This window comes from Daucus carota, chromosome 8 (assembly GCF_001625215.2).
Source record: "Daucus carota subsp. sativus chromosome 8, DH1 v3.0, whole genome shotgun sequence".
In the NCBI taxonomy this organism is placed as follows: Eukaryota; Viridiplantae; Streptophyta; class Magnoliopsida; order Apiales; family Apiaceae; genus Daucus; species Daucus carota.
Window position 1 is genome coordinate 21,680,455 of NC_030388.2, and position 15,366 is coordinate 21,695,820.

At 34.8% G+C, this 15,366-nt stretch overlaps 1 protein-coding gene across 6 annotated transcripts; it reads right to left on the reverse strand.

Annotated features, from left to right (window-relative positions):
- Positions 1-4,277: 4,277 nt before the first annotated feature.
- Positions 4,278-14,520, reverse strand: LOC108199243 (uncharacterized). 6 transcript variants are annotated; one of them, XR_010286241.1, is made up of 7 exons: positions 14,361-14,520; positions 13,205-13,451; positions 12,904-13,119; positions 9,607-12,813; positions 9,233-9,414; positions 8,940-9,103; positions 4,278-4,529 (listed from the first exon to the last, which is right to left on the reverse strand). XR_010286241.1 is itself a non-coding variant. In XM_064082647.1 (7 exons), the coding sequence occupies exons 2-7, from the start codon at positions 13,409-13,411 to the stop codon at positions 9,022-9,024; spliced, it is 3,804 nt and encodes a 1,267-aa protein (XP_063938717.1). In that variant the 5' UTR covers positions 13,412-13,451; positions 14,361-14,520; the 3' UTR covers positions 8,755-9,021. The 6 variants fall into 6 exon arrangements, 3 of the variants coding, with proteins under 3 accessions (XP_063938717.1, XP_063938715.1, XP_063938716.1); XR_010286240.1 differs by having other exon boundaries at positions 4,278-6,719; XR_010286239.1 differs by having other exon boundaries at positions 4,278-6,766.
- Between the last annotated feature and the right edge of the window lie 846 nt (positions 14,521-15,366).

Genomic DNA, 15,366 nt, shown 5'->3' on the forward strand with positions numbered 1-15,366 from the left:
TGGTCACTGAAGTGGAGGCCATATATCACTTCACTCACTGATCTTAACGGGGTATCATTTCAATCATTAAAGTCACAATAAATATCAATCAAGTACCTCCAAATTTTAGTTCAAGGAGTAAAAATATTATTTATAGAGTTTGACACATTATTTTCGAATACTACCAGAACCAAGTAAAAGGTTATGACTTCTAGTATTAATAATAATATATTTAGATTTTATCAATTTTGTTTACTATTTATTTTTTATTATATAATTATGATTTTTGTTTTAATAAAAAATCAATAGTAAACAAAATTGATAAAATCTAAATATATTGTCATATATACTAGAAGTCATAACCTTTTATTTGGTTGTGGTAGCAATCAAGAACAATGTGTAAAACTCTATAAATAATATTTTTACTTCGTGAACTAAAATTTGGAGGTACTTCATTGATATTTATTGTGACTTTAATGATTGAAATGATACCCCGTTCAGATCAGTAAGCTAAGTGATATATGACCTCCACTTCAGTGACCATTTTGATATTAAACCCATTTTTTAACTGTTGTAGGTCGTAGGTGTTAGATAATAGTTTTTCGAGGACGAAACAAAAGTGTTGTGTCTTTTTTCCAAACAACGCTTTTTCACCGTGCGTTGTCTGATCAGTGTTGTCTAATGGTGTTTTTGTTGTAGTGGAAGAAATCACAGTACCATGGCTAATTAATACAAAAGTTACAACTTACTTCTGTCTCTTTGCATTTAGCTTGATGCTAATATCCATGTCCATAGTCTTCTGCAGTTGAAGCATTCACGCATATGGAAACAATATCATATGAGAGCCATCTGAAATGACAAGAGTAGCTAATTTATCCCCATGAAATAGTGAAACACCGAAGGGTGTATCACCTGATGCTAATTGCATAAAAACTGAAGCTTCGATCCTAGCTAGTACACCTTACAACATGCAACAGCAGATCAGCTCCATCTAAGCCTTCTTTCCTGGTCTCTTTTTACCAGCTTTCCTCGACTTAATTCCTTCTTGGCCGTGAGAATGATATTTTGAAAATCCATAACGTTATAAGTAGGCAAGTATCAGTGATTCATCATATTTCTTGTACTTAATTCTTGAGAAGCTAACAGCCACTACAACAAAAACGGGTCAATTTGACCGCCAATTTTCAGTCATATTTAACTAAATTTGACCGCGCGTGGTCGAATTTAGCTAAATTTGATCGGAAATTGTTGGTGAGAGATAGCTTAGTGGAATTTAACATTTTCGGTCATATTTAGTTAAATGTGACTGCTTAAATATGACCAGTTAAATATGACTTCTTAAATATGACCGCCTAATTTGACTTTAATCGGTCATTTTTAGCTCTCATTTTTCACCTCCAATTTTTTCGTCAAATTCAAATTCCCCGCTACATTTTCAATAAAATTCAAATTTCCCGCTTTTGTACTTAAATTTGACTAACTAATCAGTCATATTTATAAAATAAGCCAAATATGACTGAATTCAATTACTTGCATAATATTATTTAAAAAATGGCTCGTGTCATAATCCCATAATCCCACCTGTAATATTTTTATCCAATTCACCAATCACTCCGCAATATAAAGTTACATGAAAGATGAACACTCTAGTTGCCCAAAGATAACTTTGTTTTAAATGTATATGGGTATTAAGTATTTGGAAAGTAAGATATGTGAGGAACTCAGTTTAAAATTGTTAGTATTTTGGATGAAATATACTAAACAAGTGAACAATGATTAAAGTGTAAGGGCTCAATACTTATCAAATTAGTATTATTCATAAAAGATTCTTATATAAGATCGTTCAATAATCGGTTTAGAAAGTATATATTAAATAAACTTCATCATAAATAATAAGCAAAAAGCAGTAGGAACTAGAATGAACGATCCGAGTGAATGGAAAGGAAAAAACAAAGGATGAATTCCACTTTACAAGTAAAGATCCGCCCGATTTCAGTCCAAGATCGTACTGTTCCTCTACAAAGACAAACATAGCAAGTTCAATAGTTATTGGATTAATACTTTTAATAAAAGATTTATATATAAGATCATTCGATAATTGCTTCCGAACAAATATATTAGATAATCTTCATCGCCGAGCCAAAATATCTTAATATAATTCTAGTCTTCCATGCCAACTCCAAGTGAAGGACAAATAAAAATGTGGTTCTATTTTAGCTATTATTTAATTATGTCTAACCCATGGCTAAAAATCTAACTTCACTAGTATAATGCTTTTGTAAAATGACGCTTGCTCCACTTATTTCATTTTTCTTTCTTGTCCATCTCCATAAAATGACGACATATGTGCCCCAATTAAAATATCTCTTCAATAGTTTGCTACATGTTGCTACTTTTATCTTATTTACAGTATTTACTATTATTTTCGAACATGTAACCTAACAATTTCACAAACCACAATGCCTCTTCAAAATTAGAGTTTACACGTCAGTTGATTATATTTTCGAGCATTGTCTTAGAAACCATGTTCTACATATTCTTGTATAACGTACATTCAATATAAGGTTTTTTATTTTGGATGAGAATATTAGTATATAGTAAATATTAGTTCATTATGATGCATTTAATCCAATTCCAAATTTCTTAAATACATGTGCTACAAATTATATAAAAATACTACGTTCATCCTAAAGCATCATATCTACTTCAAATTATATTTTGTTTAAGTAAAATGCTTTAAAATTATACTTTGCTAAAGTAGAATACTTTGATAGATTCGTAGATTTATATTTTCTGTACAAATTAATGATAAAACAAACATCAATAAGCATAAGTCCATTTTTTTACGGACAAACCTTACTTAAACACTCTTGGAGTAATTTAACAAGACCAGTTTATTCTACTCAAAAAAAAAAAAAAAACCAGTTTATATACATTCAAATTCTAAAATTTATCAAAATCTTAGAAAAGGATTTTTTATCTTTTGAACTATTTTAAACTAATAGTAGACAAATCTAGTCACAAGCTTGAATAACAATATCAACTGCATAATTAGGAAAAAGAGAACAATAATTGCTAAAATGCTCAAATGGCTCAAAATTAATCAGACAACCACTTGGCACATATACAATACTTATTCGTAAGATAACTATGAGATCTCTCTAATTGTTCTATTTGAACATGACCCTATAATATGTTATTATTATTTCAATTTTTTATAATTAAAATGTATTATTTTAATATGATAATTGATGACGTGGCATTTGTGTATCTGTAGTGACTAAAATTATAAACAACCGGAGAGTATGGTTTGAGAGTGTTTTTTTACAAGATTATTTATATTTTTTATATTTTTGATATACCGACTCACTTTTTAACTTTTTCATGACTGGAATTACTGTTGCAACTTAAATTAATTCAAAAATTCTTAATTATTTAACTTAATGATGTGATCGACTCAGGTATTATAATAAAAATCTAATAAAAATCTGTGTTACTTATTTGTTAATATCTTTTTCGAAATAAGTATCAAATCATTTCATAATTAATTTCAAGAAAAACATTCAAAATTTATCCACTTATTATCATATTTAGATTCAATGTTATCCGTCAAATTCGAACTCAATGTTCCTGAAACTCACTATTATCGTTTTTCAATTTTGGGTAATTTCTATTCTATTTTCGACTTTAATGAAATGATCAAATCAATTAATTGATACTCAGTCAAATTTGAAATGAATGACCTATTTTAGATTTTTTAACACAATCAGTCAACTATTTAATATTTAATTCTTTTAATAAATACAGGGACTGGATCGTATATTACAAATTCAACCAGGGCCCAGTTTTCTCTTAAATAATTAAGGAGAGAAACATTCATTATTTGTAAGAGCTAAATACTTATTTTCAGGATTTAAAAAAAAAAAAAAAAAGGGCTCAATGAAACTAGTCTTGTAAGGAGCTCGTGTGGCTCAAGAAAGGATTTAAAGTCGAAGCTGAGAAAGGCATTTTGTGGTAAAAGGTTTACGTATTTTAAACATAAGAAAACACAAAACTTTAATCTGGTCAAAACAAAAAACGCAAACTAGTATGAGAAAACTGAGCATGAGGGGATGCCTCAGACAGTTCTCTCGAGGTTACGAAGATATACATATAAAATATCCATAACAATTTTGTAAATAAAACACTCAACCCTCTACATTTACAAAATAACCTCCATTTTATAATTCTCTCGGACCTAGCAAACTCAATTATTATTATATTTGTAGACTTCTTTTACTAATAAACTAGTGCTAATGTACAACTAAACATTATTTTTGATAAATATGACTAGCAATTAACAGAGCTTTACATATTGTTATTCAAAATCTACAGTTATACATGACAAAGTTAACCAAAAAATTGGGTACATTAAACTGAAACCATGTGTAAAATGTTATCGAAACGTCCCCACCAACGGTGTGCTGAGGCAATAATACTAGCGAACAAGCTCCAACAATTCGTCCACAAAAGGCCAGGATCAACCTCACAAAAACAGAAAACACACAACACTAAAATCCGCATTAGCATCACTAAATCAACATTATTCTATCATGGAAGTTAATCAAATGTACTTGTTAATCATTCTTAAAATATTCCACTTTATTTCTGTTTCCTTGGAGATTAAATTTTTTTCGTGTGGATGCAGTTGCATATATCCTATCAGATTGCTATTCTGTAGAGTGAAGAGGGGAAAGGAAGGGTGTATAAAGGTCGGTCTCAAAAACAATAAACAATAGGAATATGGCTCGACCATAAGGCTAATAGCCTAGCTACTTGAACACAAATTATGACAAAGGTTCAATACAAATTTTGATGCAATTCATTGATCCTGGGAATGTTGTAGAATAATGATTGCAACTGGTAATATGCTTGTAATAATGATTGCAACACCTGAATGCTGCTACCACCATGAACAAACATGCTATCCAAAAGCCAGCAAACTGAAAGCCGAGAGCTGTTTTTTCTTGACTCACTAGTTTCCTTGTTTGCATATCATATATCCACACATCTCAAAAATACATCGAGCAATAGAATGATACAGTTAGTTATAATGCATATATGAGGACATGTATTCAGTACCGTGCAGTAGATACTTTTCGGTATCATTTTTAGTAACTAGACTATTTTCATTTTTTCTAAAAAAATTGTTATTTTCATATTCGTTAACTTACTCCATTGACCAACAACCTATAACAAATCAGTTCCTAGGTAGATCATTACCACAAGCATTCATGTTTCACCCTTTAATCCTTACTATGCTTCTAAATGAAATATAAACAGAGGAAAGAAACAAGATAGTCTGGGTCATTAAGGACCAATCTAAACGTAAAAGCGCCGGACTTTAGATTTTGTCAGGAATACGACATATTTCCAAATTTATGAATATTATGTTCCAATGGGACTTCTATAAAAAAAAAAAAAAGAGAACTTAAAGTTACAATCATTCCCATATTTTAATTATAATATCGCAGTTCCATCTCAAATTTCAACATTTAGGATAAAAATTACATAAAAGGACAATTTAACAACAGTGCTCCAATGAACTTCCTAAAGGAGCTATTATTATTATTTGTATTTTATGCTAAATCAAATGACCTACCATCAGGGAAGGGACAATAATCTACTGTCAAAGCATATGGCTACAATAATTAGGGTGTTAAGTGTTGACATACAAGGTCACCTAAGCAATAATTGTTGTTTACAATAGATGTAACAATTTTTGTCAACCCACAATATAACCCGAACAATTCAAAACACAGCACCTAGGACCGCAGCTATTTCTATTGCACTCTGTTAAAACAGAGTTATCGGCGTAAAGACATGGTACTAAGTAACGAGAAATGTTACTACATACCAACTCTTTGCTTCCTAAAACAAGTCTAATGTTGATTCAAATTAATGCTTTAATACCTTCAGACTGAATATTAACATACAGTTCTACTAAAATTGAAAGGAAATTTCTCAAGAGTCAAGACATCTCATTTTATTGATTTATCCTTTAAATTTCTCTATTTCTGGATAATTTAACACACATCTGAACACAATAGCTAGCTCCAGACAGTCACATGCATGCTTCTCTTGTTTCAATAACTAACTGTCCGGTGTCTTAGAAAATATTTGCACCCTACTGTCCTGAATGAATATGTGACTTAGATTTAGCTATGTAAGATCAATTTGGCAAATAGTTGTTAAGACTAGATGAAACTAGCATTAAAATGCCAAGTTCCAGTTTCAGACGTGATCTTATACTAAAGAACCTATAACTGTGAATCAACTTCTTCCATTTTACTACAGAAATATTATAATATTAAATTTAGATCCATCCACTTGCTATGTCGAATCAGAATTTCTATTTAAGCTTTTATCAAGCACCTTCTTCTATCATATTTCACCCCTATATCTACTCATGCATTTATCCCCTGTAACTTTCAAGCGAAATTCCTATTTAACAGTTATTAATAAAGTCTAAAGTTAGTAGGCTGCTCAAATAACTAGAAACATGGAGGACATGCAAGTCAACAGAAAAGCTTGTGTATACAACACAAAAACCACAACTTACCATATATATTAGTATATGCATATTGCCACTATAAACCCAAAACTCCAAAAAAACAGCAAACCTGGAAACACTACAACGAAGCAGTAATGTAGTCCAAGACTGTCATCCAACAATGGAAAGTCTATCTTGTAGCTTCAATCTAATCCCCAAGATTTGCCAGATATAAACATGTAGCAGTTTAGTTATCTGCTTATGTGTATCAAAATATGGGATAAGCCACGACACAATTATAGACCTTAAACAACATAAAACATTTAAGAAAATCAAGGTTTTGTGTTGCAGTCACCAGAATTCCAGAACATAGTATTGTCAGTGCTTAATATCCTGTCTGTAACATGTATGTCTTTTGATAGGAATGTTCCTGCCTTGTCACTAACTTACAATAAAATACTATCCATAAGCCTGAGACAAACCGTGTGTTCTGTATGAATGTGAACAAATATTGCCTTTATTAAGAAAATCTACCTAATTGAAGTGTTCCACTAATAAATAAAATTCTTAATTTTTGAACCTTGAGGTTCAAGTAATGATCAACTTGGTGATACAACTTCAAACTTCCTTTATAAAAGTTTTGCAACTTTCAATACAACATTATCGAAATTCAAGTCTGTCAGTTTATCTTAGGTATAGTTTGTGGGAAGACACTAGTTACTGTTTTTCTTTTAAATGTCCCTCTTAATCATTCTCTACGAATGTGAACACATATTGCCTTCACTAAGAACATCTACCTGATTATTACTAAACATGGAGTGTTACACTTATAAAGGAATTCTTAATTTCTAACCCTTGGGGTTTAAGTAATGATCCACTTAGTGATACAACTTCCTTTAAAAAAAGTGTTGCAACTTTTAATTCAATATTTTCGAAATTCAAGTCTGTCCGATAATCTAAGGTATGCTTTGTGGGATGACACTAGTTCCTCTTTTTCTTTAAAATGTCCCTCAGAAGCATTCTCTACAAACGGAACATACATTGCCTTTACTAAGAAAATCTACCTGATTCTTACTAAACATGGAGTGTTTCACTTACATAAGAATTTTTAATTTTAACCTTTAAGATTTACGTAATGATCAGCTTAATGATACAACTTCCTTTTGGAAAAGTGTTGCAACTTCTCATTCAACATTATCGAAATTCAAGTCTGTCAGTTTATCTAAGGTATAATTTGTGGGATAATACTAGTTCCACTTTTTCTTATAAACGTCCCTCTTAATCATTCATTTGCTCCAACTTAAATGACCATTAAATTCAACACGCGTGTTTTTTCCTTAATAGATGCTACAGTAAAGACCTCAATTCCAAATTCCGTACCTTTAAACAAACTATAAAACCTTTACTTATAAATATATGTTGGGAGACAACAAGATTCTATGTATATATGAAGAACTGATTATTCCCTCACGAATATCTATTAATATACAAAGTACAATGTATTACTTAAATAAAGATTACATTTCAGCAACTCAAGTATTACATTTGTTATATTAGACACCTAGTGCATACTTATAGGAAAGGCAAATACATGAAAAACAAGCCTTCATCGCATCTAGTAGGTCAAGCAGAAGTAAACTTTGTGATAATGAACTATGCTGTAATATGTCAAGGAAATGAATACGAACTGGCATTGGTGTTTAGATTAGTAGTAGCTCGAGCACTAGTTTCAACTTTTAACTCCCCTCTAAGAAATAGAACACCGGACAAAATGAAAGGAATAACAAGTTGGGAATTTCTTTAAAAGATCGGCACTGGGTTTCATAACAATGAAATCTCAAAAAGTTCATACTAATGTTAGAAGAAAAATATCTCAGAAAATAATTAAAAAGAAAACAAATTTCTGAGATGAATCACAGCAAAAACTATGAAGCAGTAGATGTGCCACAAAATAAAAACAAAACCTTTTTTGCAACACCTAATGGTGGAGAATCTTTATTTTCAGCTCATAGAAAAAAGAACAGAGATTAAAGACGGGAATAGGCACATATTTAACAAAAGACCATGAGAAACAAACTGATTGTGATGTCTGATACTCCAAAGACACTAAAATGAATACGAACGTGACCAATCAATACAAAAAACAGAGTGGCATTTCTTAAATAAGACGATACTCATATTCCCAACCACTAGTCAGGTCTCGATTTGACTTAACAGTCATAATCAACTCTAGCAAACAATACTACTACTAATATTCTTTTGATAAAATGTAAACATATAAGCATCCCAATGTGAAAATTTCTGTCAAACAGATTTATACTAATACTTCAATCCAAAAGTAAGCATAATCATCAAGAGAGCAATCTGAAATGACAGGAATAGCATAAATCATCCTGATAAAATAGTGAAACACGGAAGGGTGTATCACCTAATGCTAATTGTACGAAGATTGAAGCTTCAACACTAGATAAGACACCACCTTGAAACTTGACACAGCAGATCTGCGCCACTTAAACTTTCTTTCCTCGTCCCCTGTTGCCAGCATTTCTTGACCGGATTCCCTCTTCCACAAAAGATTGATCTTTTGAAGTCCTATGACATAGTAAGTAGGCAAATATCATTAAATTCTTCTTAGTCATTTTACTTGATTGTTAAAAAAAAAACAGCATAATAGTTCACAGTACTGTACTTAAGCGAGTTAATATAATAACGACAACTTACTTCTGTCTCTTTGCATTCTGCTTGATGCTCATAACCATTTCCATTGTCCTCTGCTGGTGCTCCGGTGTTTGTGAGTGTAGGTCAAGGCCATCCACAGTATCACAATTAACTTTGCAAATCCGGCACCATCCCATACTAGCGGGCATTCTCTTTCTGAACCTATCAATAGACTCCAAGTTCCCCTAGGACATTCCCACAAAAAAGAAGAATGTTCAACATGTAATTATAAAAAACTATGAACACTAGTACGCAAAATAAAATGTTAAGAAAAACAAGCATCAACCCGTCATTAAAAATAAAATCTGACCAGAGCTTCCTAATAAAATGAACACACACTCAAATCACATATATTTGCGGAAAGTAACATCACGTACTTCATAAAAACCACCAGGACGTGGAAATTCATGCAGAGAAAAGCTACTCCTAAATCCAGGCTCACCAAGACGCGGATGATTTAACTTATTTCCTGCAAATGATTCTCCATATGGGAAACCCCCATGCCCATTCAATTCCCCCATACGAGGATCCGAAAATGTTCCAAAACCCTCTACAGCACGAATATGACTTGGTACATTTCTAGGACCAAAAAGTTCACCCCGGCGCATATGATTAGGAATAAAATCTTGACCAGCCATATCACCACTCCTAAAATGATCACGAAAAGTCTTGCCAACTGGATCTGAAGATATGTCAAAAGATCTTGGCCCTTCATTAACTGCATGGGAGCCCCAGCCATGAACATTATCAAGACCAGGCTGATTGTGTGGCCCACCTGATTGGGCTCCAAACCCACGGGATGGAATGCCGTGGAATTCTCTTCCAGGACTTCTAGGAGGCAGATGATCCACACCAAATCCAGGCCCTGAACCATGAAATCCTGGCTGAGAATCAGAATTATATGGGGGCAAGAACTTTGAAGGAAGCTCAGATTTATGTTCATGAGGATATTCACCTGCTCTTATTGAGCCATTCCCAATATTTGCAGGCTTAGGGAACTGTTTCAGTGCTTGCTCATACTCACCCTGACTATTACGTCCAGCTGGTCCAGTTCTAAATTGTTTCATGTGATCATCATTAACATTTTTAGCATGCAGCCCAAGCGCAGCTCCAGGCACACGGTTTTCATTTGCTAAAGTCTGCTCATATAGACCTCTATCAAAGGATCCTGATACATTGGGGTCCGGATATCTACCCTCTAAGTGGTGAAGCCTCTGATTCTGCAGAGGACCAGCATTATCAGAGCCATGTAGCGGTCCTGTTGGTTCGGCTTTATTAGTTCTGGAGAACGGAGGCTGAGGAGGGTTATTCTGATAATATTGCCCCCTCTGTACACCTTGGAAGCTTTCATGTGATTGAGAAGAACCAGATTGATGGAAATGTTCAGATGGATGAAGAGATTGATGGAGTGGACCCGAAAGTCCCGGTCCCTGAGGTTTTAAGTGAGCAGGTCCTTGACCTGGTAGTGCATTAGGTGGAGCTCCTACATAAGGACCCGACTGTGAATTTGAAGGCATAGTATGTCTTTGTTGCTGAGATGGAGGCCCATAGGTCCCTGAAGGCATCTGATATCTGCCTTGATCCGTTAGTTGAGCTTGATTAGAGGAGTTCGGGAGACCCTTGTCATGGAACCCAGCATATTCACCAATGGCCAGGCCTTGTTGTGAGACTTGGCCGTGACTCGATTTGTTTTCATTTGCCAACACATTTGTATTATCTTTCTTATGTCCGACAAAAGCTTCTGTTTGTCGTGAAGTAGAATCCTTGACAGCAAACACACTGCCATCCATCTCATTAAGTGTTCCAGTTTTTTCCTTACCAGTTTTCTCCAGTGATGGCTCAGAAGAACCTGTTTTCAATGCATCAACCTCAGCTTCTGCGACCTGGCTCCTAGTTCCTTTCTTTTCACCTTCAGTTGTGATATTATGTTCCTCATCCCCACTTTTACCTCTAATTTCAGAGTCCTGCGCTTTAGCCCTAACAGAATCCTCTTCAGGACCGCTAATATCATTTCCCACAGTTTTGTTTAAAGCTGATCCACCTTGCGGGGCAGCATTTCCTTCACCCATTATATGCTTAATTTCTCGATCAGACTGAGAAAACTGTTGCCCCGAAGGCACTTGCTGTTGGTTGGCAATGCCACCCTCGAATATCTGATGCTCAGATTGTTGAACTGAACTTGACGGCAATGGTCTGGAGTGAGGAGCGCCACCAAACGCGCCACCAGATTGTGCAAAAGGGTGAGATGTTGCCGTTTGATTTGGTGCAATGGGTCTACCGCCATAGGATGGAGGTTGCTGGGGTGGCATGCCATGTGCTTGCACACTGCCATGCATTTGTGGCGGAGGACGGGCAACAGCACTCTGTTGCAACTGAGTTGGGCCCTGAGCTTGAGACTGGGTCTGCATTGGCTGCTGACCGAAAGGAATCTGGTGAAATGGACCTTGAACTGAACCAGATGCCTGTGACGGAAAAGGTGGCTGTCCATATTGCTGATATGGCTGCTGCATCGGTTGTCCGGCAGGACGTTGGTGACCAATGTACCCCTGCTGAGGAGTTTGAGGATATATATGAGGATGCTGGGCAGGAGGGACGCCCTGGATTTGGCTTTGACTCTGCATAAGGTTTGCCTGTTGTTGATTAGGTAGTGAAGGATTAGTCGGAGGTGGTCGTAAATGTGGGGGTTGCTGAGGGAACTGAGCAGCTGGAGGAAAAGACCCACTAGACGGATGCATGGGCATAGGATAGTGTTGGGGGGCAGGCAGGATTTGCTGCTGAGGCTGAACTGGGTGATGTGACTGATAACCTGGTACAACACTGGGAGCAGGTTGCTGACTTGGTGGATAAGGATGACTTTGGGGCTGAGATTGTAAAACAGGTTGGGGGTTAGAGTGAGGCTGGGGCTGTATTTGAAGCTGCACTGAATGTCCCTGAAACTGTGTCTGCTGATAGGGTGCTTGAATATTCTGTTGTGCAGGAGGCTGCATAGAATTGGGTGGCGGATGAGGTTGTGCTTGGGGGTAAGGCTGCTGCGGAGGGATTTGACCCGGGGCAGCTGTTTGAGTGTGAACTTGGATATGAGATTGTTGTTGTTGTGAGTTGACTTGATTCTGCACAAAGGACTGTGCTTGAGGTGGTCCTTGGGGTTGTGGCTGAGTCTGTGCTGGCCCTTGCCCTTGGACCTGAGGTAATGGCTGATGATGACCCTGCATTCCAGTTGGGGGCTGAGCATAGACCTGAGGTTGTCCTGCATATGGTACATGCTGTTGCACCTGTTGTGCAGGTTGTTGATATGGGTAGTACTGCTGGTATGGATCATATCCAGGATACTGCTGTTGATACTGTTGAAAATGTTGAGGATACCACTGCTCTGTACTCATCGCAGCACTAGTAGCGATTGTGTGGACATGAGGATTCGAATCTTGTGTGGCTGGAGGAGCCGTGACAGTCTGTGGTACCAGTGCCTGTGAGGCGCTAACTACAGGTTGAGAAGTTGCCTGGCTGGAGTTTGTGGTAGTAACTGCAACAGCAGTAGCAGCATCTTTTGGATTTTCAGCGGTCTGCTGCACATGAGGATTTGCACCCTACAATTGTTAAATAAGAGTCATAAACAATTCCGAGCAAATTGAAGACATAATTAAATTAGCACATCACTTAAATATTTGCACACTCACAGCACAATTTTGTGCATGCTCCTGTACTTGGCGATGTATAATTTGCACACCACATCTGTTGCACACAACAGGGGAATTTCCAAAAGAACAGCCAGAACAATGAGATGTGCACTCAGATAACGGTCCCTGCCAAGAACATCCACTCCTGTGAAACAGACAATGCACAGGAGTTTTGCCTATCCTTTCTGCTAGTGCTTTGTCTGATTCAACAAGTGGCTGCAATAAAAACGTCAATGGAAAAATTGAGCAGGTTGAAATCACAACTAATTAGGTAAAAAGGCCAAAACATGGTGAGTTTAACCTTGGAATCCTTTTCTGTCACAAGGTATCCATCATAGGGGCAGGCCTTTGTAGTTCCAACAATATATGTTAGACAGAGTTTGCAATATAAATGAGTGCACTGTGACTGGAGTGCTTCATTTGGGTAAACAAGTGTGCGACAAACTGGACAGAAGTACTCGCCCGCTAGAGATTGTATGTTGACAATGCACTCATTGTCAAAACCCATATCTGCTCTGAGATCTGCCTCCTTCTAGAGTACTTCAAATCTGGAACGGCAAAAATTACAAAACTACAACCATTTATTATGCAACAAATTTAAATCACTTAAACGCAAGGAGGGATAATACTCGCCATGTATTATATATAGCAGATTGAGATGGAATTTTTTTAATAAAAAAGCACACAAGATTGCAACCCATACTAACTTTGCCCAAATGGCCAACACAAATAAGGAAACTGAATGTCACAATAACAGTATATGATTATAATATACTAGATTTAACAGATCTGGCCTTAAACAGTCCAGCTGCAGCTCTAACCATACTCCACTCCAATATCAGATACAGGCATTAATCCAAGCGGAACAATTGTTAACATAAGGCAATACGAGTGGGGAAAAAATGATTATTCCAGCTTCCAATCTTGATTTAACTTTTGTAATCGGGCAAATAAAATACCACAAATGGAAAAGTTAGCTAAACAAATCACGAATTCATGCATACGGAAAATGGGCAACCAAGGTAAAAAAAACATCATCACCATGGTGATAAAAAGAAACTGAACAATAACAGCACACATAAAACATCCCCAGATAACAATTTTATATCAAACCCTTAACATACACTGGTAAACGTTACCCAATTAAGAATTTTCTTCAAAACCCTAAAAACCCAAAAAAAAACATAATCATGAAGATAAAGGATTAATATAAACAAATCAAATGTGCCAATAAGAATTTTCAATCAAGCCCTTAACAAACACTGCCAAATCATGTACGCATAATCAAAACAAAACTTCAAAATTTTCAAATCAATATAGCAAGATATAATCATCTATATATAATATTCACATAAATTAACAGGAAGAAATGATTTAAAAAAGCAAAAATCAAAAACCCGGGAATTAGAACACCAAGAACACGCATATATGTATAGATTTGAATAAAAATCAAGTACCTATATTGGGCAGAAGATGAATCCGAATGTAAATAGTAGAATCAGATGTAAAGATCGAAACTTTATAGATGGATGATGAGTTTTGTGAGGGGAAAAATAAGCAGCGCTGCCAGTATAATAACCCTAGTTATAGCTATTTCTACACTGACCCATCAACAAAACAAACGCATTCGTATTTATCCTGCCTTCCGGCTTTTTACAATTTTTGTTTATTTTCTCGTACCTTAAGATTTTCTTCTTCTTTGTTTTTTTGATAATTATAGTGACTAGATAAATATTAATATATTTGAAATTTATTTATGTTATTATAATTATTTTAATTCTTATTTCTGTATTTTACAATAAAAAGAGGTCTTATTATCGTTTAATAATATTAATTTTCATATAAATATGAAATATATAAGAGACCGCTCATTAACTAAATCTACTAACTTCAATCAATAAATTTTGTTCGTATAAAAAATAATTAGCTATCTCTCTCGTAAATTATAATTCTGACATTTCATATATACGGGGTATGTTTCGTGAAATACAAGAAAACGTCAAGTATTGAAATATCAGTTATAATTTTATAATTTAATCATAAATTATATCGTCGATTATCCAATTTTATATATAATCTATCATATGTCATATAGTTGATTATCAATTAATCATTAATATCTTTCAACTTTAACGAGCATCAAGACTGTTGTTCTGCTTATGAGTTATATTGTTGAACATAATGTCATGCGATTTAAAAAAATAATTATTTTATTTTATTTATTATAATGTTTATGTAGTAGAATACAATTTGCAGGTTGTTGGAAGTTTACAAATATTATTTAACAAGAATAATTAAAATTAAAATAAATAATCTACCTCATGTTTATGTTATTATTAATTAATGTACCTCATGTTTATAATATTCATTAAAGTCAACCATAAAGATATGCCTAGTTAATGAGCAAGAGGAATTTTTAGCATTTGCATTAAAAATAGAGGTGGCAAAATCCGACACGACCCG